The following is a 24,687-nucleotide window of genomic DNA, read 5'->3' as shown; positions in this document are numbered from 1 at the left end:
CCCTCAGGAACCACATTTCTCATTCCTGGTGCTACTCTTACATTTCTACAGCACCTGTTACCTTATAATTTACTATAAAATAGAGTATTTTCTTTATGACTCATTGGGTAGCTTTTTTTTTTTAAGTGAGGAGAGGGGAGATAAATAGACAACAGGTGCCCTGACTGGAATCCACCTGTCAACCCCCATCTTGGACTGATGCTCAAATCAATCAAGCCATCTTCAGTGCTTGGGGCTGACGCTCTAACCAGTTGAGCCACAGGCTGCAAGGGAGGAGGAGACAGAGAAGAAAGAAAACAGAAGCAGATGGTGACTTCAGATGATCGCTTCTCATGTGTGCCGTGACTGGGGATTGAGCCGGGGATATCTGCATGTTGGGCTAACGCTCCATCCACTGAGCCAGCCAGCCAAGGGCATGGGCTAGGCTTCAATAAAGGCTTTGAACAAGCTAGGAAACAAACAAATTTTTTTATTCACTGATGTATAATACAGACCCAGGTGAGCCCCTGGAGCAGTTAATTGGTAAGTGATTGCTGAAACATGTCACTGTGACTCTCCTTTCATGCTTCTACATTTTTCCTCACACCTTATTATAACGTCCTCACCTCACTACTGTTTCCCCAAATTCTCAAGAAATACAAATTTGTAGAAACAATTTCACTTGTAGCTAAGTTTTTAGGAGACTCACAGCTCACATTCTCTAATCTTAGAACTCACTGTCCTTTATTTACCACCCATTGAGTTATCTGTTCTCAAGCTTCATAGAGCCTTTTCCCTTCTACCTATTTAAGTACTCATCAGTATAAACCTACATTAATACTATTCTGTAGTTTGCTTAAGTATAATTCTCTTCCAGATATAATCTGAAGTGCCCTGGAATACACTGTTACTGCGTTTCCAGGTAAAATAATCATCCTTTCCAAAAAAGGCTGAGAGATGCTGAGAACCAAAATCTGTATATCAAGTACAGATGCCCACTTTCCAAATCTTCACGAATACTAACAAGAAACTATCCTGGTACCAGATGGAAACCTGGTTTTTAACTACTATTCCCAAGTCCTAGTCTTATTCTCTCAAGTTTGGAATAGACCCTAGTTCAGAAAATTCAGTAAGAAATTTCACATGAAGCCTGCCCAGGTGGTGGTGCAGTTGATAAGGTATCAGCCAAAGACACAGAAATCAAAGTTCGAAACCCCAAGGTCGCTTACTTGAGCACAGGCTCACCAGCTTGAGTGCAGTGTGGCTGGTTTGAGCATGGGATCATAGACATGATCTCATGGTTACTGGCTTGAGCCCAAAAGTCACTGGCTTGAAGCTCAAGGTCACTGACTTAAATCCAAGGTTGCTGGCTTGAACAAGGGGTCACTTGCTCTACTGTAGTCCCTTGGTCAAGGCACATGAGAAAGCAATCAATGAACAATGAAGGTGACACAATGGAGAATTGATGCTTCTCGTCCCTCTTCCTTTCAATCTATCTTTTCTGACCCTCTCTCTCTTACTTAACAAAAGTATACACAAAAGTTTGCAGTAGCCTTATTTTCAATATTTAAAAATGTGAAATAATGACATCTCCACGAACAAATGAACAGATAAATAATGATACAATCAAGGAATATTACTCAGGAAGAAAAAAGAGCTACTTATATAACATTAATGAATCTGTGACGATTTATGCAACATAATTATATGCAGAATAAGTAGTTCTATTCCCATCATATATATTCTAGGAAATGCAAAGTAATCTATCAAAATAGAAAGTAAATTGGCCCTGCATGTGAAATTCCCGGGTTTGATTCCCAGTCAGGGCACACAGGAGAAGTGCCCATCTGCTTCTCCACCCCTCCCTCACTTGCTTCTCTTTCTCCTACTACTGCAGCCATGGATTGATTAGAGTGAATTGTCCCAGGGTGCTGAGGAAGCTCCATTGCATCTCCATCAGGCACTAAGAAGAGCTCAGTTGCTGAGCAATGGAGCAATGCCCAAATGGCATAACAACACCTCTCAGTGGGCTTGCCAAATGAATCTCAGGAGGGGTGCATGCAGAAGTCTCTCTGCCTCCCCTCTCTCACTGAAAAAAAAAAAAAAAATGAAACATAGCTTTTTGGAACACTTTCAAAAATAATTTCTTTCACCAATATTGGCAGTCCTTTAAATAAAACAAAATGTCATGTGTTTCAGAAGCAACTGATGTTGCAACACCTACTCACACTTCAAAGTGATCTATTGAGTTTCCTAAAAGTCATGGCATTTAGGTTGCACATTAGGCCCAAAGAATCTGGAAAGAATCTGGAAGTCTATTCTAGGAAGATATGGGCAACAATAAAAATCTGGCAAAAGCTGATTTCAGCACCACACTGAGCCTTCGAAGGCACAGAAAATTTAAACCCATGTAAAAATTGACCTTTTCATTCCTCTACAGCCAAAATCTACTTATAACCTAAATGACACAGTAAATAAAATACCCAAAATTAAGGAGGACTCGATCACAGGAGCTTTATTAGTTTACAAACCAATGAGACATGGCTATGGCATTTCTTGCATTGGTGACTTCAACATTTGAAATATCACAGGTATTCAGGGAAACCAGGTCCCTGAAAAGGCGGTACATCTGAAAGCTGTCAGCTGAACGCAGATGATGTTCTCTGAGGTCAACAGAGTCAGGTCCCTGTCACAACTTATGAGAGTTAAAGAAATGCTGATCCCCTAACAGCTCACACTATGTATAATTTCCTCCAATAAATCAGAGAAAAAAATTAGCTTCCCTAAGGACATTAGGATAGTGGCTGCCCGCAGGGGTCATCAAACTTTTTATAAAAACCGCCCACTTTTGCAGTGCTGGTCAACCTGGTCCCTACTGTGCAACCAAACAGCGCCGCGATTGGCTCATCATGAAAGCTGGAACACCCACTAGTGGGCGGTAGGGACCAGGTCTACCAGCACTGCAAAAGTGGGCGGTTTTTTTTTTTTTTTTTAAATTTTAACTTTATTTAGGTGGGTTTTTTTGAGAGAGAGAGAGCGAGAGAGAGAGAAGGGGGAGGAGCAGAAAGCATCAACTCCCATATGTGCCCTGACCAGGCAAGCCCAGGGTTTTGAACCGGCGACCTCAGCATTCCCAGGTCGACACTTTATCCACTGTGCCACCACAGGCCAGGCGTGTGGGCGGTTTTTATAAAAAGTTTGACGACCCCTGTATGGTACAGGTGAAATACATTTGGCAACAGAAATTTGCAAAGATATAGTCTGGAAAGAATCCTGTATAAGAAACACACATGCTTCACACCTAAGGAAAAGTTATGGAAAATTTCCATACTATTGATTTTTGGGTGCATAAAATTAAAATGAGCCAAATGGAGTGTCAGAGTTACCTACACTATTGTTAACACTTATTTTAAAAACTGTACATTTCTGATAGTTCTATGATTGTCCTCTACTGTGGACTCTCATGTGTTTACACTGTTGAGAATTGCTAGCAAAAGATTTTCCACATAAACTGCACTTTTAAGGCCTTTCACTAGCATGAACTCTGATGATAATTCAAATGATACTTCATCCTAAAAGATTTCCCACACTCACTGCACTCAGAACTTTCTCCAGTGTGAATTTTCTGATGATAACGACAGCTAGTGCTCCTAGAAAAAGATTTCCCACATTCATTACACTCAAAGGGCCTTTCTCCAGTGTGAACTCTCTGATGATAATGAAGGTTGGACTTTTTGATAAAAGATTTCCCACATTCACAGCACTCATAAGGCCTTTCCCCAGTGTGAATTCTCTGATGATAATTCAAATGATACTTAAGTTTAAAAAATTTCCCACATTGATTGCACTCAAAAGGTCTTTCTCTAGTGTGAATTCTCTGATGATAATTAAGGTTAGAGCTACTGAAATAAGATTTCCCACATTCACTGCACTTGTAAGGCCTTTCTCCAGTGTGAACTCTCTGATGAATTTGAAGGTCATTTTTCCACTTAAAAAGCTTCCCACATTCACTGCACCCAAATGGCCTTTCTTCTGTGTGAACTCTTTGATGACTACGAAGGTCAGAGTTCCTGAGAAAAGATTTCCCACATTCACTGCACTGATAAGGCCTTTCTTTAGTGTGAATTCTCTGATGAATATGAAGGTCATGTTTCCCCTTAAAAAATTTCCCACATTCACTGCACCCATACGGCCTTTCTTCTGTGTGAACTCTTCGATGGCTAAGAAGGTCATAGTTCCTTAGTTTGAGAAAAGATTTCCCTAATTCACTGCACTTATAAGGCCTTTGTCCACTGTGAACTCTCTGATGACAGTGGAAAGCTTTTTTTGTGATAAAGGATTTCCTACATTCACTGCACTCATAGGGTCTATCTCCTGTGTGAACTTTCTGATGATACTTTTTCCCCATTTGCAAAGTCACCTCAGATACTAAGATTTCAGCTGGCCTGTCCATGGTATGAGTAGCCTGTTGTTGGACATGTCCGGATTCAGTAAGGGTGTCCAGTTCTACCTCCTGGCATTTGAAAAGCATCTGGGACACATTGAAATTGTGGCCCTTTGCAAGTGAGACCCTGTCCACATGTCTTTCAAAATCCTTCTTTTTCACACACTGATCCTTATGGTGCTGACATTCTGTACTGAAATAAAATAGTTCTTCACAAGCGCCACATTTCAACAGCTGTGATCCCTGCAGAACAACCAAGTTGAAAATGTCTCTCAAAATGAGGCCACAACTCTGACAGGGGTGGCTCTTCTGCAAAGTCAAAGCCACATTAGGATCTTTTGCCTGTGACACCCTTTCAGAAGCATTCTGTTCACTGAGAGCCTCCACATCCTCTGCTTTACAGCAGCAACCTGAATAAAAGGAAATGCTGGTGAATTACATGTTGATCTTATAGGGAAAAAGATTTCTCAACATAAATGAACATCTTTGACAGGTAGGCATGATTCTATGGGATGATTTTTAAGAAAAGTAAGTTAAACTCTGAAGAAATGGTAGTTACCCATTACTCAGCCTGAAAAGTCAGTCAGTGGTGGAGACCTCACCCAGCAAACATGCAAGTAGACAATGGGACACTAAAATAAAGGCTGGGTCCACTACTTTTTCTTTCACAAAAGGCTTCCTGGAAGATTTTCCTGCTCGAGTATCTGAATGTGCTCAAACCCATAAAAATCAATTATATTAGGTCACATGATATAAACACCAATAAAAAAGAGTTCAGTACATCAGGTGTTGGGGCTGCAGGAAGAGGAAAATGCAAACAAACAAGCCCTGCCAAGAACAGCAAGTACCCAGAACACTGCAAAACCAAGTAGTGCCCATAGTCCACATGTGAAAACTTGAATCCTCCAGGGATAGAAGGCACAGGGAAATGCAAATCCTAGGCCAGGTCACTGGGGATAGTGAGGCTCTTACCCAGCGAGGATATAAGCTCAAAGTTCTCCAGCATCACATCCAGATACAGGTGTCTCTGAGCCTCATTAAGAAGGCCCCATTCCTTCCTGGAGAAGTACAGGGCAACATCTCCGAAAGTTATACCGACCTGTAGGAATTAATATAAATGAAACTAAAACAGTATTTTTGAAAATCCACAATTCTACTTCTTACACATCTTCCCCCACAGCTCCCTCCAGGACTCTCCAGTTCCGAGATAGCCCAGTCTGGTTAATCACTCTTATTGCCCTCAGCAACAATAGCTGAGCTAAGAAGGACGGCAGGTAAATGAGACCCAAGCAGGTGTTTTTCAACAGCTGGTTTGTAAACTGATTCACTAGGAATTTAATGTTGGTCCATGAGAAAGTTAACCACCCTGATGTTATAGAAATATTACAGATACAATGATATTAGTTAAATTAGATTACATCAGGATGATTTCTGCATTAGCAATAATTCTATTTTCACCATTCCCCAAGTGTAAAAAGGTTGAAAACCACTGACTTAAGCTCATGGCCATGGCTGCAGGGCCTCATTCTTCCTGCCAAGGAATTCCACTGAGAATCCCACATTATGCCTCCATTCCACAGTCAAACGTTTGTTATGCTTCATCCTTAAATTCTTACACCAGGATCTCAGACATCCTCTAGCTGTACACACCACTGTGTAACCTCAACCTTCACATATTTAAAGCCAAACTCTCTCAGCTCTGCCACCTTCCTGCTCCATACCACAGGGATCTCTGTGCACTCCCCCATGAATTTGGTTTATGGTATCCAGAGAGCGCTTAATATACTCAAGTAGGATCCCAAAGGTAGGAAAAGGCACAAATGGGACTTTGAAGTCCTCCCTACTTCTGATCACTGGTACAGCATTTGACACCCAAATCCCAATGGAAATTTCACAAACAAATTACCCCTTTTCACTCTGCACTTTACTAGCTGTCCCCTGACAATCCACAACCCTCATCTCACCTCTCAAACTCTGCTTAACAAAATCAATGATATGTTCATTACCAGCACAATGCCACTTACAAATGACCATATTTGCCCATGACCTTAGCAACCAGTAAGACAAAAATTATAGCCAGAGCCCAGGAAGGCACACAGCAAAATTCCTGTGAAGCTCAATCCTGCCCTCAGTATCATCTCATCTCATACACTCCTTGACCTCTACAGCAATCACGGTCACTTATCCATCCAAACCTTGACCACCTGGGGAAATCACACGCCACTGTGATGCCACCATCACTCCTCTTCTTTATCCTCACGTTTGTGAGGATGAGCAACCCCAATCAGGTGACAAGGAAACAAACCACTAAGGTTTTGTGATCATTTCCATGAAAACATGCACTCCCTCCTGAATGTCTATCGCATTTCATGTTTCCATCCTGTATCCCTCCCCAGATTTTCAGACATGTGTCCAGTATCCCAGTTGATTCCTTCTCAGATTCTTACCACAGCCAAGAAAACACTTCTGATATCCCCACGGAAAATTAACCTACCATCTTACCCAGCAGCTGATGGGAATATTCATCACTTTAGCTGCTAAAACCAAAATCCCTGTGTTGTCCCCAACTCTTCCCATTCTCTCCCTTGGTTGCAGTGTCTAAAACTCTCCTGGGCCCTACTTTTAAAAAATATGAACCATGGGTTTTACCAGGTGGTGGTGCAGTGGACTTAAGCGTTGAACGGGGATGCAGAGGATCCAGGTTCTAAACCCTGAGGTCACTGGGTTGATCATGGTATTATAAACATGACTCCATGGTCACAGGCTTGACTGCTAGTTCACTGGCTTGAGCAAGGGGTCACTCGCTCTGCTGTCGCCCTCTCCCCTCACCCCGGTCCAGGTACAAATGAGAAAGCTATCAATGAAAAACTAAGGTGCTGCACAAAGAATTGATGCTTCTCATCTCTCTACTTTCCTGTCTGTCTGTCCCTATCTGTCTCTCTGTCACAAAACAAAAGAAAAAACTGAACCATGGCAATGACTCTGGTCCATCAGCACTCCTATGGTCACAACACTTGTTTTCTCCTGAGCTCCCTGCCACCTCCCTTAACCCCATTATCTGTCCTCCACTGTGTAGCCATATAGAGCCTGTTAAACCCAGGAGAGACTTATTCCTTGATCCTGTGCAAATGCTCCATTATCTCCATAATACTGTAGATGCCAATACGGTCCCTCTGACATTTTACAGGTCTTTTTTTTTTGTATTATTCAGAAGTTGGAAACCAGGAGGCAGTCAGACAGACTCCCGCATGCACCTGACCAGGATCTACCCAGCACGCCCACCAGGAGGCGATGCTCTGCTCATCTGAGGAATCGCTCTGTTGCAACCAGAGCCATTCTAGTGCCTGAGGCAGAGGCCACAGAGCCATCCTCAGTGCTCGGGCCAACTTTGCTCCAATGGAGCCTTGGCTGCGGGAGGGGAAGAGAGAGACAGAGAGGAAGGAGAGTGGGAGGGGTGGAGAAGCAGATGGGCGCTTCTCCTGTGTGCCCTGGCTGGGAATCGAATCCGGGACTCCTGCACGCCAGGCCGATGCTCTACCACTGAGTCAACCGGCCAGGGCCAATTTTACAGGTCTTAATTTAGAGTTCCCTGCTCTTTGTTTTGAACACAAAGTATGGAAACATGTGCTACCTGTTCTCAACTCAGTGGCATCTACAAGCATTTTGATATGTGGTACCTCTCCCTGGGTTAACCTTCCATATCTGTTAACATTTATCACCAAAAGTTGGGACACGGTCATTTTACCTGTGGCCTGCACTCAGGACACAGGGTTTGGGGTTACTGCATTGATCTCCACATCCAGAAACTGAGAAAACATCAAGAAAAACAGTCTGGAAGTGAGGAAGGAGAAAACAGAAGAACGCAGAACAAGGAGACTGCAATGTGTGGGTTCTTACACTCCAGCCTGTGACCTCAGTGTTCTTGACTGCGGGAATAAGGCCAGACAGAAAAGTCTAAAAAATGACAAACCACAGGTGTAGACCTTGCTTGTTATCAGTCTGATTGCTTTCTCATATGTGCCTTGATCAGGTGGCTACAGCAGACCCAGTGACCATTTGTTTAAGCCAGCGACCTTGGGTTTAAGTTGTTGAACCTTGTTCAAACCAGATGAGCCCACGCTCAAGCTGGCAAGCTCAGGGTCTCGAACTTGGGTCCTCTGCATCTCAGTCTGATGCTCTATCCACTGTGCAACCGCCTGGTCAGGCTCAGATAACTTTAAATAAAGGAAGGAGAATTTATTAAAGCCAGTGAGCACGTGGAGCTTGTAGCTCCAAAACAGGGGCTTCCTAAAGTTGATTTTCTTTTTTAAATTTTTTTTATTTTATTTTATTTATTTATTTATTTATTTTTTACAGAGACAGAGAGTGAGTCAGAGAGAGGGATAGACAGGGACAGACAGACAGGAATGGAGAGAGATGAGAAGCATCAATCATTAGTTTTTCATTGCGTGTTGCAACACCTTAGTTGTTCATTGATTGCTTTCTCATATGTGCCTTGACCGTGGGCCTTCAGCAGACCGAGTAACCCCTTGCTTGAGCCAGCGACCTTGGGTCCAAGCTGGTGAGCTTTGCTCAAACCAGATGAGTCTGCACTCAAGCTGGCGACCTCAGGGTCTCGAACCTGGGTCCTTCCGCATCCCAGTCCGACGCTCTATCCACTGCGCCACCTCCTGGTCAGGCTAAAGTTGATTTTCTTACAGATTATATACCTTTACAGTATCTAAGCAATGTGCATATGATTTCTTAAGGTTTCCCAGGACACAAGGAGAGGGGAGGGAATGCTTTGGTAGGGTCAGTAAGGGGGAAGGGTTTTCCAAATCACTGGCCATAGTTACATACAGATACTGCTATTCTTACTTTGTATTGTAAGTGACTATTAAGCACCCATTATGAAAACTATGGGATGTAGTTAATTTGTCACTAGCTGAATTGGTTACACCTGGTGGCTCCTTTCCTTTGTATTCTTTTCATTTCTTCCCTCTTAGGGAAGAGGGAGCCTGCCCCTCCTTTTTCACAGGGAGGAAAAACAAATCCTGCAGCACCTCCCAGTGGTGGAGGCAGAATCTTTCTTCCCCCTTCTGTTCTTTCATTTCAAAACTTTATAGTGAGAAACCCTCTCCCCCAGCAAACATAAGTAAAACAATGGTCCTCCCCAAACAGGACTGTAACCCTCAATTTGTAATCAGCTGCCCTGCTCTGAAGGCGAGCACCTGGGGAACTGACCAGAGCCATTTTTCCCTAAGTGAAAAGCGGGGAGTGGGAGCGGGGGGTGACGGAGAGACAGACAGATTCCGGCATGAACCGGACCGGAATCCAACCAACATGCCCACCAGGGGGGTGATGCTCTGTCCATCTGGGGCGTTGCTCCGCTGTAATCAGCGCCATTCTAGCGCCTGAGGCGGAGGCCATGGAGCCATTTTCAGTGTACGAGCCATCTTTGCTCCAGTGGAGCCTTGGCTGCCGGAGGGGAAGAGAGAGATAGAGAGGAAGGAAAGGGGGAAGCGAAGAGAAGCAAATGGGCCCATCTTTTGTGTGCACTGGTCGGGAATCGAACCCGGGACTTCCAAAGGCCGGGCCGACGCCCTACCGCTTAGACAACCGGCCTGGGCCATCATTTTTAACAATAAAAGTGAGAAAATTCAAAAATCAGAAATTTTACCAAGTCATTTGCCCAGCAGTGCACTCACTCACCTCAGCCGGGAGCCTCAGCGCGGCGGCAGCCATAGCTTTTGGACTCTGCGGTTCCGGAGCGGGCGGGAGCGGCGGGCGAGGAGGTGGCTCAGGGCACAGTGGTTCCGGTTTCGGTCCTGGCGCAGGTCGCCCGGGGCGGAGACGCCGAGACTCACACTCTAGTCTGTGCGCCAGGCACCACGACTCTCGAATCTCGCGCCTTCCCTCCCAGCGATCTCCACCGCGACTCAGTGCTCCGGAAGCGCTGCCTTATCTTGAGAGGAGACCAACCAGGAGCCGGAAAAACCACGGAAGTCCCGCTCCTAAGCCTTGTGCCCGAGCGGAAACATCTTTTGGGAGTTTTCTCTGGCGTAAACTGCGGTCGTTGGCGCAGCGCCTTCTGGGTAATGTAGTTCCTGCAGTCCAAGGTGGTGATTCTGTCTTCTTGCAGCTGAGACCGAAATGTCCCCCAGCCAGGTGTATTGCCAGAAAATTCAAGAGTCCCTTTGTTCTAAAGTACCGTACCCTAATCCACGGGTTACATAGAGACACCAAGTCCAATTAACTTTTGAGGAATTTATTAGTTAACCGGCTAGCTACATGGGGCACGACCCCAAATCATGTAGGCCTCTTTACCTTTCTAGACTTCCTTTTATACAAAATCAAGTACAGGCTGGGGTGGGTAAGGAGGGAGCATGATACAATAGTCAATTATCAACAAGATTACATCTATCTATAGGCTCTATTAAAAGAAAAAAAGCATTCCTACACCACGAGATAACACAGTAGTGACAACTGTTTTTACATACCCGGCAAAGACATTCCCAAATCCTCTTGTGTCCACCTTCCAGCCCTGTCACCACAGCGAAATGGTTAGCTTTGGATAAGGAGAGAGGCTAAATGAAAATACCTTTGCTAACAGTGTTGGGGCTAGCTTATTAGGAAACCTGCTAGCTTTAGTTTACAAGTTTTATATATACATATAAAGAATTTCACCTGACCTGTGGTGGCTAGGATATTTGATCTGTAGATCCTGTAAGTAGGAACATCTGCCTATAACAGGCATGGCCAACATATGGCCTGTGGGCCGGATCCAGTCCGCGTGATGAGTTTATGCGAACCACGATTAAATTTTTAATATTCTTTGCTACTTTAAAATCTCAGCTACTCAGGCAGAAGTCCCAGGTTCGATTCCTGGCCAGGGCACACAGGAGAAGCGCCCATCTGCTTCTCCACCCCTCCCCCTCTCCTTCCTCTCTGTCTCTCTCTTCCCCTCCCGCAGCCGAGGCTCCACTGGAGCAAAGATGGCCCGGGCGCTGGGGATGGCTCCTCGGCCTCTGCCCCAGGTGCTAGAGTGGCTCTGGTCGCAACAGAGCGACGCCCCGGAGGGGCAGAGCATCACCCCCTGGTGGGTGTGCTGGGTGGATCCCGGTCGGGCGCATGCGGGAGTCTGTCTGTCTCTCCCCGTTTCTGGCTTCAGAAAAATACAGAAGAAAAAAAAATCTCAGCTACTCAGAAGCAGAAGTATCTTTGATTATTGGAAATCAAGATATTTAAGAAGATAGTGATATGCGGGAAAGAATTCTATGTGTGACTAACCTAGGGTTAACTTCCAATAATTGGTTGAATGGATTCGCAATACTTCTTTATTTTTTTAAAAAATTCCATTATAAAGATTTACAACTTTTGTTCTTCCACGGGAGACCTACACACTGTTGGCACCATGTCTCTAGTGATTCCTGAGAAGTTCCAGCACATTTTGTGAGTACTCAACACCAATATTGATGGTTGGCGGAAGATAGCCTTTGCCATCACTGCCATTAAGGGTGTGGGGCGAAGATACGCTCACATGGTGTTAAGGAAAGCAGACATCGACCTCACCAAGAGAGCAGGAGAGCTCAGAGGATTAGGTGGAACGTGTGATCACCATTATGCAGAATCCATGCCAGTACAAGATCCCAGACTGGTTCTTGAATCGACAGAAGGATGTGAAGGATGGAAAATACAGCCAGGTCCTGGCCAAAGGTCTGGACAACAAGCTTTGGGAAGACCTGGAGTGGCTGAAGAAAATTCGGGCACACAGAGGGCTGCGCCACTTCTGGGGTCTTCGTGTTCAAGGCCAGCACACCAAGACTATGGGCTGCCGGGGTCGCACTGTGGGTGTGTCCAAGAAGAAATAAATCTGTAGGCCTTGTCTGTTAATAAATAGTTTATAGCCTGACCTGTGGTGATGCAGTGGATAAAGCATCAACCTGGAATGCTGAGGTCGCTGGTTCAAAACCCTGGGCTTGCCTGGTCAAGGCACATATGGGAGTTGATGCTTCCTGCTCCTCCCCCCCTTCTCTCTCTCTCTCTTCTCTAAAAAAATAAATAAATAAAAAAATAATTTAATAAATAGTTTATACACCTATGAAAAAAATAAATTTACAACTTTTGTACTCTTCTGTACTTGATATGAACTGTTTGACGTTTAGCGGCGATATGAAACCCACATTCTTTTAGGCAGAGTTTGCCAGTACGCACCCAAGGTCAAACAATTCGTTATTTTTGTGGTCAAATGTGCTTAATCAAGTGACATAATAGCATAGACAATAGCTGCAGTTGATAACTGAAAACATGTCCAGGCTGTTTGTAAAACAAAAAATTATTTTATTTGTGATATAACCCCTTCAAGCTCATTCTATTAATTAAATATTGTTTCAATTGATTGCAATACAGTTTGGGTATTTATATGGTATGTAATTATATATATTATTTTTTTTAGAGAGAGAGAGAGAGAGAGAAGGGGGAGGAGCAGGAAGCATCAACTCCCATATGTGCCTTGACCAGGCAAGCCCAGTGTTCCAGGTCGATGCTTTATCCCATTGTGCCACCACAGGTCAGGCCTATATTTTTATTAATATATATTTTTATTAAAATTTTTTTCACTCACATTTATTCATAAACAAATTACTATTCATAAACAAATTACTAATAAAATTTTGTTTACTTAAATCGTTTTTATATTTAATATTTTTTAATTTTAATATTTTGTCTGGCTCATGAAAAAAGTTTTCTTTCTAATTTGGCCCGGGGGCAAAAACTGTTGACCACAACTGGCCTATAACATGCAACAGAAAGGGTGGTGACTTTTGTTCATATTTAACAGATAGACTTGATGTTTTTTTAAAAAATTAATTTTAATGGGGTGACATTGATAAATCAGGGTACATATGTTCAGAGAAAACATCTCTAGGTTATTTTGACATTTGATTATAGACTTGATGTTTTCATGAACGGTAGTACAGTCTACTGAAGAAACAAATACTACTGATTAATTTCTTACAACCTGTACAAACCTTCTGCAACTTACATAAACTCTTAGTTTTTATAAACTTTCTTAACTATTCAGAAGTAATTGGCTTTTATAACAACTTACTTTCTTCTTTTTTCTTTCAAAAGTATTTCTATACCTTATACCTTTTATTATCAAAATCATACAATTTCTTTCTAGTCAGAACTCTTAATTTTAAAGATCTTAACCTTTAGTTACAACCAAGCTGTCAATAAGTAATTTTTCATTAAAGTATACTTCCTTTTGGAGGTGTCCTTCCTCTAAGTAGCTAGTATTTATAGGTTAAGTATAAGCACATATATATTTTTCATTTACCTTGTAGCTTTCCTTCTAGCAAAGGGACTTATGTCTCCCTTCTGTATGACTCATAGCAGTACATGCATCAACCCTTAAGACAACTTGTTCTGGCTTTCCTATGACCTCAGTTTCCCTCCCTCCCCAAAGTCTAATTAAAAGGAGGTCCTCAGTGAGTTTCTTCAGGCATTACCCGTACGTAGACCAGCCAGCTTCCGGTTCATGGCTGGAGCAGGGCATGCTGTCCATCTCAGGGTCAACTTACAAGGGTTGGCAGGGTCAGTCTCCACTGTCCATGAGGGTGTCTCTGCTGGGACTTCAGGCTTCAACTGGCTGTGATGGACCCAGGCGAGTATGCCTTCTATTTGGAAGCAGTGAGAATGGTCAAGATCATGGTGTGTGGACCCATCCACTTGGAGTCAGTCCTTGGGTGGTGTACTTCTTTACTGAGACTGAGTCCCCAGGCTAAAAGGGATGTACCAGATCTCCTGGCAGTGCTGGAATCACCTCTTGGACAGTCTTTTGGACAGTCTGCTGAGTAATCTGTAGACCCTGCAAGTACTTAAGGAAGAAGTGGTTACTTAACTCAGCTTTTATTTCTTCTCTGAGTTTTGGTAGTAAGGGAGGGGGTCTCCCAAACATTATTTCAAAAGGAATGAATCCTTCCCTGTAGGGGGTGCACCTCACCCTAAGGAGGACTAAGGGGAGTAAGGTGGGCCACTTTTCACCAGTTTCAAAAACAAATTTGGTTAAAGTTTCCTTTAAGATTTGATTCATGTATTCTACCTACCCTGAACTTTGGGGCCTATAGGCACAAAGTCATTTCCAATGAAAATTGAGTGTCTTTTCTACTACCTGTGAGATCTTGGATACAAATGCAGGCCCATCATTAGACCCAATATTAATGGGCAAGCTAAATCTGGAAATAATTTCATATAGCAATTTCTTTTTTTTTTTTTCTTTTCATTTTTCTAAAGCTGGAAACAGGGAGAGACAGTCAGACAGACTCCCGCATGCACCCAACCGGGATCCACCCAGCACGCCCACCATGGGGCGACGCTCTGCCCACCAGGGGGCGATGTTCTGCCCATCCTGGGCATCGCCATGTTGCGACCAGAGCCACTCTAGCGCCTGAGGCAGAGGCCACAGAGCCATCCCCAGCGCCCGGGCCATGTTTGCTCCAATGGAGCCTTGGCTGCGGGAGGGGAAGAGAGAGACAGAGAGGAAAGCGCGGCGGAGGGGTGGAGAAGCAAATGGGCGCTTCTCCTGTGTGCCCTGGCCGGAATCGAACCCGGGTCCTCCGCATGCTAGGCCGACGCTCTACCGCTGAGCCAACCGGCCAGGGCCATATAGCAATTTCTTAACAACTGTTACTGCGGTCTCATTTCTAGTAGGAAAAGCTTCTACCTATCCTAGGAAGGTGTTAATTACTTTAGTAAAACTATTTCTAAATGTTAACCTGGGAAAGTTCATCTCTCCCTGTTTCTCTTTATAATTTCTTTACTTTGCTTAGTATTTAGTTGGGCACAGACTAAACACTCAGACATTATGCCTTCTGCAATAGATTCTAAATCTGGCTTTTCTAATTACTTCTTCTTATTCTTAGTCATCCCTTTTCTGCTGGCAAAATCTTTTTCTAATTGGTTGCAACAAAACCTTTGACAACAAGGGTTCCAGTAAAGTTATTAAAATTTTCTAAAAACCCCACTGGTTTTAGGGCTACCTTAGTGGTAGTATCATCAGCTGCTTGGTTTTTTTTTTTTTTTTTCTTTCATTTTTCTGAAGCTGGAAATGGGGAGAGACAGTCAGACAGACTCCCGCATGCGCCCGACCGGGATCCACCCGGCACGCCCACCATGGGGCGACGCTCTGCCCACCAGGGGGCGATGCTCTGCCCATCCTGGGCGTCGCCATGTTGCGACCAGAGCCACTCTAGCGCCTGGGGCAGAGGCCAAGGAGCCATCCCCAGCGCCCGGGCCATCTTTGCTCCAATGGGGCCTTGGCTGCGGGAGGGGAAGAGAGAGACAGAGAGGAAAGTGCGGCGGAGGGGTGGAGAAGCAAATGGGCGCTTCTCCTGTGTGCCCTGGCCGGGAATCGAACCCGGGTCCTCCGCACGCTAGGCCGACGCTCTACCGCTGAGCCAACCGGCCAGGGCTTTTTTTTTTTTGAGTATCTAGGGAGTTCCCCCTCTTTTGGTGCCCTGAACAGTGGATGATGGCCACTATTTCCAGGAAGCAGGGTCCTGTATTGTTGGGTGAGGGTTTGAGCCTCATCTTTGTTAGTTCTTAAGCCTTCTCCTGATGGCCCCTCTTCAACTGTGCCTGTCTTAGGTTGTTCCTGCCCTCAGGAATCTTACCCGTCTTTGGCTAACCAGCCATCTTAGGGGCCAAACAGAGTTATGTGAGTGAGGGAGGAGCAATGTCCCTTCCGAAATGCTTAGTTTTTTAGCAGCTGATGTTTCTACCTTTTTAAAAACTTATAATACATTTTCTTTCTAATTTCTAGAGCTGAACGCTATGTAAAAGCTAAGTTGACTGCCTTAGTACCTTCTGGAGCCTCTGGGTCTAGAGGTGCATAGACTCTGTAAGCTTTCCATAGTCTAAGAAAGCTGTGGGGTCTTCTGAGGATAACTTCTGACACCTTAGACAATTTTATGGTTCTTTTTCTTAGTATCTTCCTGATCCTGGCTAACAGAAACTGGCGGAAAGTGTCCAAAATTTCCTCACTTGCTAGGTTGTTAGGGTCCCACTTAGGCCAGGTGACCAGAAACATTTTCTTGAGGTTGTCCTATGTGGGGCCGTGTATGTACAGTACAGATTCTAACAGTCTTGTTAGGGCTTGAGACTTCCCTGATAAAGGGAATTCTGAGCTTTCTAATTTTATAGGTCACTTGGGAAAAAAAGAATTTAAACTATTTTGTTACATTCTCAAATTCTAAAGATCTAGTTAAAGCACCAACTGAAATGACCAATAGTTCATAAAATACATCTTTTTTTTTTCTTCTGAAGCTGGAAACAGGGAGGAAGTCAGACAGACTCCCGCATGCGCCCGACTGGGATCCACCCAGCATGCCCACCAGGGGGTGATGCTCTGCTCATCTGGGGCATCGCTCTGCCACAATCAGAACCATTCTAATGCCTGAGGCAGAGGCCACAGAGCCATCCTCAGTGCCCGGGCAAACTTTGCTCCAATAGAACCTTGGCTGTGGGAGGGGAAGAGAGACAGAGAGGAAGGAGAGGGGGAGGGGTAGAGAAGCAGATGGGCGCTTCTCCTGTGTGCCCTGGCCGGGAATCGAACCCAGGACTCCTGCACGCCAGGCCAATGCTCTACCACTGTGCCAACCGGCCAGGGCCATAAAATAAATCTTATACTCTACTTAATTATAAATCTATTTTACATTCTAAGAAAACATACCTTATTTATGCTGTAACTTTATGCACCCTAACAGATAATGTCTAAAAGCTTAAGAGAAACAGATTTCTGTTCACATTCTTTAGCTCTTTTAATCTGGGCACAAAACTTAAATGTTTCCTATTACCACAATTAGTCATCTATTTTCTGTAAGAATGAGATGGCACTTGAACACCAGATGTGCAGGCTTTATTAGAGGAGAAAGACCTGCTGGGGCACTTCTCCGGGAGAAGGGCACCTGTTACAGACTATGGACAGATTTTATAGGGTTTGGGAGAGCCTGAGGGGGTACTGAGTCAAAAGTTCTGGTATGTTCCCTTTTACAGTTTTACAGTTTCAGCTTTCTGGAATGCTCCTCCTTGGGGTGTAGATCAGCTCCTTGGGACTCTTCTGCCTCAGGGGTGATTTTCCAGTAAGTAAGGGTGAGGTCAGGCAGCCAGGTGGGACAACAAAAGGGCAGTTGAAAGTTCTGGTAAATTCATACATCTACCATTTTCTATTTTCTCTGTTCCACCTATTATGTTGAGAATTCTACTGTTAAGCCAATTAATAGTAATATTTGTCACTCTGGGTTTGGTGACCTAATATTGAACAATACTGAATCATTACATTAATAATCATTACATATCCCCTAATATTTAAACCAAGATTTCAACATCACAGGGCTATGAAATAGCAAATAAAAAGAATTTTAAAACTCTTGAAATAACATATACATTTCTATCATAGAAAATATTTTTTCCACAACAACAGATTCTTGGTACAAAAAAGAAGTCTTTATATTTGGCAGACTATACAATTATATATGTCTCATTATTAGTACAAATTTAGTACAATTTACAATAAGAGGACTGTAAACTACTACCCCCAATGAACTATTGATTTACTGAGAAAAATAAGGAATGGTCAAAATGCACTCACTATTTTGTATTTATCTAGCTGGCATAAGAGATAATAACCCTCTTTCTGACCTACAGGGCTTTACACCATCAGTCACTATAAGAGTCGGAGTGCCTGGGATTTCTGGTGCCTAAGAGGGAGCAGACGCTGGGAGCTGCTCGAGGAGCCACCATGTGGCGTTGTTCCTTGGAGTATAAGTGAGTGCAGCGGGGACCCTGAACACTGTGGCGGAAGCACTATCCCTGCTGCCACTTTTTTCCTTTTTGCAAACATGGCTTTTTTCTCTGCCTCTTCTCCAGCAGACATTAGCAAAAACAATGGCCCCTCCCAAGCAGGAATGTAATCCAATCCACCACTTGCAATCAACTGCCCTGCTCTAAGTGGCTGCCCAGCGCTATTTGTAACAACAAAAGCAGCACACTAAAAAACCCACAAATTTTACAAACTCATTTTCCCAACAGTGGGCTGTTCTAGTTCACACGAGGTCCTCAATTTTCTCCAGGGACATAGTAACCCCATGATCCCCCGAGAGCCCTTTCTTACAATTTTTGACAATAGTGGCTAAAGCAGTGGGTTTCCCCTGTGAACCTCATGCCTCCCACATCAGACAACAATTATGCCACACAAAGGAATTGGGGAAGGGGAAGGAAAATTTGGAGGGGACCCAACACTTGCTTTGGCCCTGTGGGAGAGAGTTGGAACCCTCTCCAGTGTCAATCTCATTTATTCCACACTCATTTTCTTTCCCACAACTTCTCACATACCAGTGGAGGGCGACAAGTCACTACTCCTAACCTATGGCAGGCCTATGTGACCTTCAAGTCTTAGGGAGAGGAAAGGGAGAGGCAGCTGGAGGGTCTGTCCCTGACAATCTCATCCCCATAATCCTATCACTCATAATCCCATCACTAATTCTCCTTCCTGGAGCTGCAATTCATTTCAAGGAACTGATAACCAACAGGTCTACACCCATGGTTTGTTATTTTCAAACATTTCCATCTGGCCCTGTTCCCTTTTCTTTCTCTAAGATTCTTCTAAAAAAAAGTTCTAATCTTTTCTATTTTTCTTCTTAATACTATTTCTACCCTGTATCTTCCAAATGGGTAAAACTTCTTTGGGTCAGTAGGTGGATATCTGAAACTAGTTTCTGTTAGAATCCATGGGAGTCCGAAAGACCAGAGTAACAGGCTTTCTTGAAAGGAAGAAAGGAACCCTGCCGGGCACTTCTCCTGGGGGAGAAGAGCACCGGTTACAGACTAGGGGCCAGTTATATAGTGTTTGGGAGAGCCTGAGGGGATACTGAGGCAAAAGTCCTGGTATGTCCAGAATGCTTCTCCTTGGGGGGCTTCGAGCATGTGGGTGTTGAATCAAAAGTCCTGGTATGTCAGGAGCCCCTCCTTGGGGTGGCTTGTCAGCTTTTTGGAATTCCTCTGTCTCAGGGTCAATAGTCCAGTAAGGGTGAGGTCTGACAGATAAGCAGAACATCAAGAGGGCAGTTTGGAATTTACAAATCTATCACTTCTCAACTCTGTGGTTACATATAAAAGAAAGGCAGTTATTAATTTTATAATATATGGTAAGGAGTGATGAGGATAAAGAGGAGAAAAATTGGAAAATTATTGCTTCTTCTGGAGAGAACTCGAGAAGGGAACCTTGCCAAGCCAAGTCCCTCATCCAGTTAAGGAGGTCATCAATTTCCATGCTGTGAGGTTTGAACCAGGCGATGTCTCTGAAAACCTGAGTGAGGAAGTAAAAAAAATTTTGCGAGGTAATAATTGTTAGTTGCTTGCTGCAAGTGCCAAGTGGACAGAGTGACATGGTGATACATGGTCTCCTGGATGAGCCTCATGAGACGTGCTGGTCTGGTTCCTCTCAAATGAGAGTACATGTGGAGATTTTAAGAGACAGGGAACTTGTTGGTGTAAGTTTTTAGAAGAACTGAATATGTGTGGTTGAAAAGGAAGGGAGGGTTTGGAGAACATTCAGGAGGGAACTTCTCGGGCTGAGGGGCAGCTTCTTCCTGCTGTCAACCCTACCTATTTGATATTTCCCTCATGAAGTTCTCCTTGGGGTACTGGGGAATAGGAGTGTAGGAGCATTTGATTGTAGGTAATGCTAGAGATTTCTCTCATCCCGGCCTGTAGGAACTTAATAAAGAAAAAGGCAGGTATTTGGAGATTAGCAATGCAGAGATAGGAGGGTTATATAGCGGGGAGTGAAAGTTCTTCCATGGTAAAGTCAGAGATATTTTTTCCTGGCAGCCCTGGAGAGAGTAGTTAGCTTGAGCTAAAAGAAATGTTTCATGCCTGTTTGTAGGCTCTTCTTCAGCTAAGAAGACCCAGTGATCTTGTCCTTTTACTATGTGAAGGGTAAAAAGACTGAGAAGCATTAAGAGGTGAATGCTATTTATTCTCCTAGTTCTTCAAGGATACGGGAGAGCTTTAGGGTTAGGGGACCTGTAGAGGTTGAAAGATAGAATTTAGGAGGTTTGCTGATATAGGGTTTCAGATTTTTCTGTTTCATGAGGGCAGGTTTCAGGGTTGATGTGTAGGGTTAGGTAGATTTTTCCAGTTGTCTGATTGGCAAAGTTCTGCATGTGGTTCTGTAAGAAACTAGTGAACAAATGTAAGAGTCAGGGTTTAAAAGTTAGAAAAGTAAATAGGAGAGTGATTGGACTAATGAAAGGCAATAGTAAGATGCCCAGTGTGTGTGAAACCACTGATTTCATGTTTATGAATTCGCTGGGCTTCAGAGAGAGAGAGATAGTAGGAATAAGACAGGGAAATAGCCAGTCCCCCTGCCCCTAGATCTACTTTTGTAGAGATTTCTAAACCAATAACAAGAGAAATTAACTGTTTAGCTCGTTTGGTTCTTACATTGATGGATAATGTATTAGGAACTAGAAGAGGCTCATGGGTTGGGATTAGGTTGATATTTAGGGTGAGATAGATTAGGGTACAGGTTTTTGTCTAATTAGTATGGAGACACAGATAGGTGTTGGTCCCACATAAGTAGAAAGTTCCTGATTTGGTGAGGTAGGTTGAAAGGTGCAGTGGGAGTGAGTTGTCAGGATTACGGTGCGTGGACCTGTCCATGTGAAAGTCAGTCCTTGGATGATGTAATGCTGGAAGTGCCTCTTGGACAGTGTTTGAACAGTTTGCTGAGTGACCTATGTTGGGCAGATAAAATGTATTATGCTCACTTTGTTAAAGATGGTGCTGCCGCCTGACCAGGCGGTGGCACAGTGGATAGAGCGTTGGACTGGGATGCGGAAGACCCAGGTTCGAGACCCCGAGGTCGCCAGCTTGAGCACGAGCTCATCTGGGTTGAGCAAAAAAAGCTCACCAGCTCGGACCTAAGGCCCCTGAGCAAAGGGTCACTCGGTCTGCTGAAGGCCCATGGTCAAGGCACATATGAGAAAGCAATCAGTGAACAACTAAGGTGTCACAACGAGAAACTGATGATTGATGCTTGTCATCTCTCTCCGTTCCTGTCTGTCTGTCCCTATCTATCCCTCTCTCTGACTCTCTCTCTGTCCCTGTAAAATAAATAATAAATGAAATAAAGAAATACTAAAAAAAGATGGTGCTGCTGCCCACGTGGAGGCCGTTGCCCAGGTGATATTTGTAAGGTCAGTGGACAGAGGGATAGTGATGTAGGGACTCAGACCCGCCCACTTTGGCTAGGACCGCCCACAATCAAGCCCGCCAAAGGAAGCTTCCCAGGAACCATTTGGAAAGAAGTGATCATCTGCCAGCCAGTGAAATTTCACCACGTCATAGTAGCTTCACTTCCCTAGAGGGACCCTTTAAATATCTCCCACGCGGTTTAATCCGTGCAACTTCCCTAGCCTCCATCTTTCTTTCCTTGGGGCCAGGGAACCTTGCTGGGTGGGATGTGTGCTCTGTACTCAATAAAGCCGTTTATTATTCCACACTTTGCGGCTCTGGCCCGTTCCTTCCTTCTCAGCGGGGAAAAATACCTTACAATATTAATGTGTGTCTCTGTGGACAGGCAGGATCGTTGTAGCCTGGGGCTTGGTTTTGGGATTAAGCCTTTCCTACCCTTTTTGATGTGGGGTGGTACAATCCTATCATGCCTCAGAAAGTGACTTTGTATTAGAGACTTCCCTATTTTGTATATTGGATTAAAGGTTTGGATTTCTACACTATAAAATAGGGGCAGAACTGGAGCTTGCGCTCTTGGTTCCTGGGATGATTAGCATGAGAGAGCAGAGAGATCACAGCAGAGAGCAGAGAAAGGCCACGTGGAGTAGGCCAGGAGAAGCAGCCAAGATGGCGGAGTGTTGAGTGAGAAGCCAGTTTGTGCAGTTTGTGTAGGGAGAAGGAAGGAGATGGGGAACAGAGGTGAATAAGTCTGATGAGCTAGAAACCTTTGATTCTAGGAAACTCGGATAAGTCAGTAGCTTTGTGAGCACTGAATGTGAGTGGGTTTTGGAGCCCAGTGTGTGTTTTTACTTGCCCGCCGGGTGCAAGGTAGAATTAAAGACAATGGCCCACCAGTTTTTGGCTCCATTGTTTCTTTACCAACTGTCCGAATCCAATGCGAACCTGCATGGGCCGGGCTGCTGTGATGGTGGCCCTGGCTTCTGGCTTTACAGAGCACAAATAGATGTTCCTGGAAGTCTGAGGCAGGACTCACTCCCCACCAATGTCTCGGTCTTGGAGAGCCTATTGTATGAGTGTGATCGCATTTGATCCTCTGCCACAATAGTTTCAAACTGACTAGTCACAAACAGAAAAGCTAGAATTCAAAGCAGACAAAATGCTAGAATTCAGTAAAGCAAAAGATTTGCCTCACCTCCGTAGGTCAGAATTTACACTCTTCAATTTATCTGCTGAATCATCGAATTTTAGGGACCAGGGGTGTCTGCCAGGAAGTTGTCCAAAACCCATAGGAAAACTAGAGCCCTGGAACGTTTCAGGGGGCTCCCCTTTTAGAGAGCCAGCAGGGTAAGGCAACCTCCTGGTCCAACTGTCTATCCGGTGACACGGAACACTGGCATCCCGGAAGAGCCTCCAAATGTTGTTGTTGGAATCCACGGGAGTTCGAAAGACCAGAGTAACAGGCTTTCTTGAAAGGAAGAAAGGAACCCTGCTGGGCACTTCTCCTGGGGGAGAAGAGCAGCGGTTACAGACTAGGGGCCAGTTATATAGTGTTTGGGAGAGCCTGAGGGGATACTGAGGCAAAAGTCCTGGTATGTCCGGAATGCTCCTCCTTGGGGGGCTTCGAGCATGTGGGTGTTGAATCAAAAGTCCTGGTATGTCTGGAGCCCCTCCATGGGGCGGGTTGTCAACTTTTTGGAATTCCTCTGTCTCAGGGGCAATAGTCCAGTAAGGGTGAGGTCTGACAGATAAGCGGAACATCAAGAGGGCAGTTTGGAATTCACGTATCTATCATTTTTCAACTCTGTGGTTATATATAAAAGAAAGGCGGTTATTAATTTTATAATATATGGTAAGGGGTAATGAGGAGAAAGAGGAGAAAAAATTGGAAAATTATTGCTTCTTCTGGAGAGAACTCGAGAAGGGAATCTTGCCAAGCCAAGTCCCTCATTCAGTTAAGGAGGTTGTCAATTTCCATGCTGTGAGGTTTGAACCAGGCGATGTCTCCGAAAACCTGAGTGAGGAAGTAAAAAAATTTTGTGAGGTAATAATTGTTAGTTGCTTGCTGCAAGTGCCAAGTGGACAGAGTGTGTTGGTCAAATAAGTTTGTAAATATGATATATATGTTTGCTCGCTTGTGACTTATATTGGGTGTGGGGGACAGGCTGTGGGCAGGCCAGGTCGTTGTAGCCTGGGGTTTGGTTTTGGGACTAAGCTTTTCCCCACACCCTTGACTGATTGTATGATCTGGGTGGTGCACTCTCATGAGGAATCCAATTATGCCTTGGATAAGTGACTTTGTATTGGAGACTTCCTTGTTTGTATATTGGATTAAGGGATTTTGGTTTTCTACACTATAAAGTGGGACAGACCAGGAGCTTGGACACACAGTTCCTGGTATCACAATTGCAGGGCCTTCCCTGATCCCTGGCCCTTCATGGGAAGAGCTGGTTTTCTGCTTTTCCCTTGTCTTCTTTTGTGGTTTGCCTGTCTTGGTGAGACACCAATAAATAGGATGGCCCCCCATCCTCTGACTCCGCCATTTCTTTATCGTCTGCCCAAATCCAATGGGAACCTGCATGTGAATGGCCACGATGGCGGCTCCTGGCCTTACAGAGTGACATGGTGATACATGGTCTCCTGGATGAGCCTCATGAGACGTGCTGGTCTGGTTCCCCTCGAGTGGGAGGACATGTGGAGATTTTAAAATACAGGAAACTTGTTGGTGTAAGATTTTTAGAAGGATTGAATATGTGTGGTTAAAAAGGAAGAGGGTTTGGAGAACATTCAGGAGGGAACCTCTCGGGCTGAGGGGCAGCTTCTTCCTGCTGTCATCCCTACCTATTTGATATTTCCCTCATGAAGTTCTCCTTGGGGTACTGGGGAATAGGAGTGTAGGAGCATTTGATTGTAGGTAATCCTAGAGATTTCTCTCATCCTGGCCCGTAGAAACTTAATAAAGAAAGAGGCAAGTATTTGGAGATCAGGAATGCAGAGATAAGGAGGGTTGTATAGGGTGTGTGTGTGTG

General features: G+C 44.4%; 2 protein-coding genes and 1 pseudogene across 2 annotated transcripts in view; 1 reads left to right on the top strand and 2 right to left on the bottom strand.

Annotated features, from left to right (window-relative positions):
• LOC136399468 (zinc finger protein 211-like) overlaps positions 1-24,687 on the bottom strand; it is a 175,532-nt gene that overhangs the window by 70,693 nt on the left and 80,152 nt on the right. The gene's annotated exons all lie outside the window — the stretch shown is intronic.
• LOC136399479 (zinc finger protein 211-like) lies at positions 3,333-10,327 on the bottom strand. The gene is made up of 3 exons (XM_066374678.1): positions 10,115-10,327; positions 5,396-5,522; positions 3,333-4,833 (listed from the first exon to the last, which is right to left on the bottom strand). Exons 1-3 carry the CDS (start codon positions 10,145-10,147, stop codon positions 3,512-3,514), a joined length of 1,482 nt encoding a protein of 493 aa, XP_066230775.1. The 5' UTR covers positions 10,148-10,327; the 3' UTR covers positions 3,333-3,511.
• Positions 11,817-12,301, top strand: LOC136399506 (small ribosomal subunit protein uS13-like; annotated as a pseudogene).

Source organism: Saccopteryx leptura, chromosome 3, assembly GCF_036850995.1.
Source record: "Saccopteryx leptura isolate mSacLep1 chromosome 3, mSacLep1_pri_phased_curated, whole genome shotgun sequence".
Taxonomy (NCBI): Eukaryota; Metazoa; Chordata; class Mammalia; order Chiroptera; family Emballonuridae; genus Saccopteryx; species Saccopteryx leptura.
The sequence above is the reverse complement of the archived record's forward strand: the minus strand, read 5'-3'. Positions and strand labels throughout refer to the sequence as shown.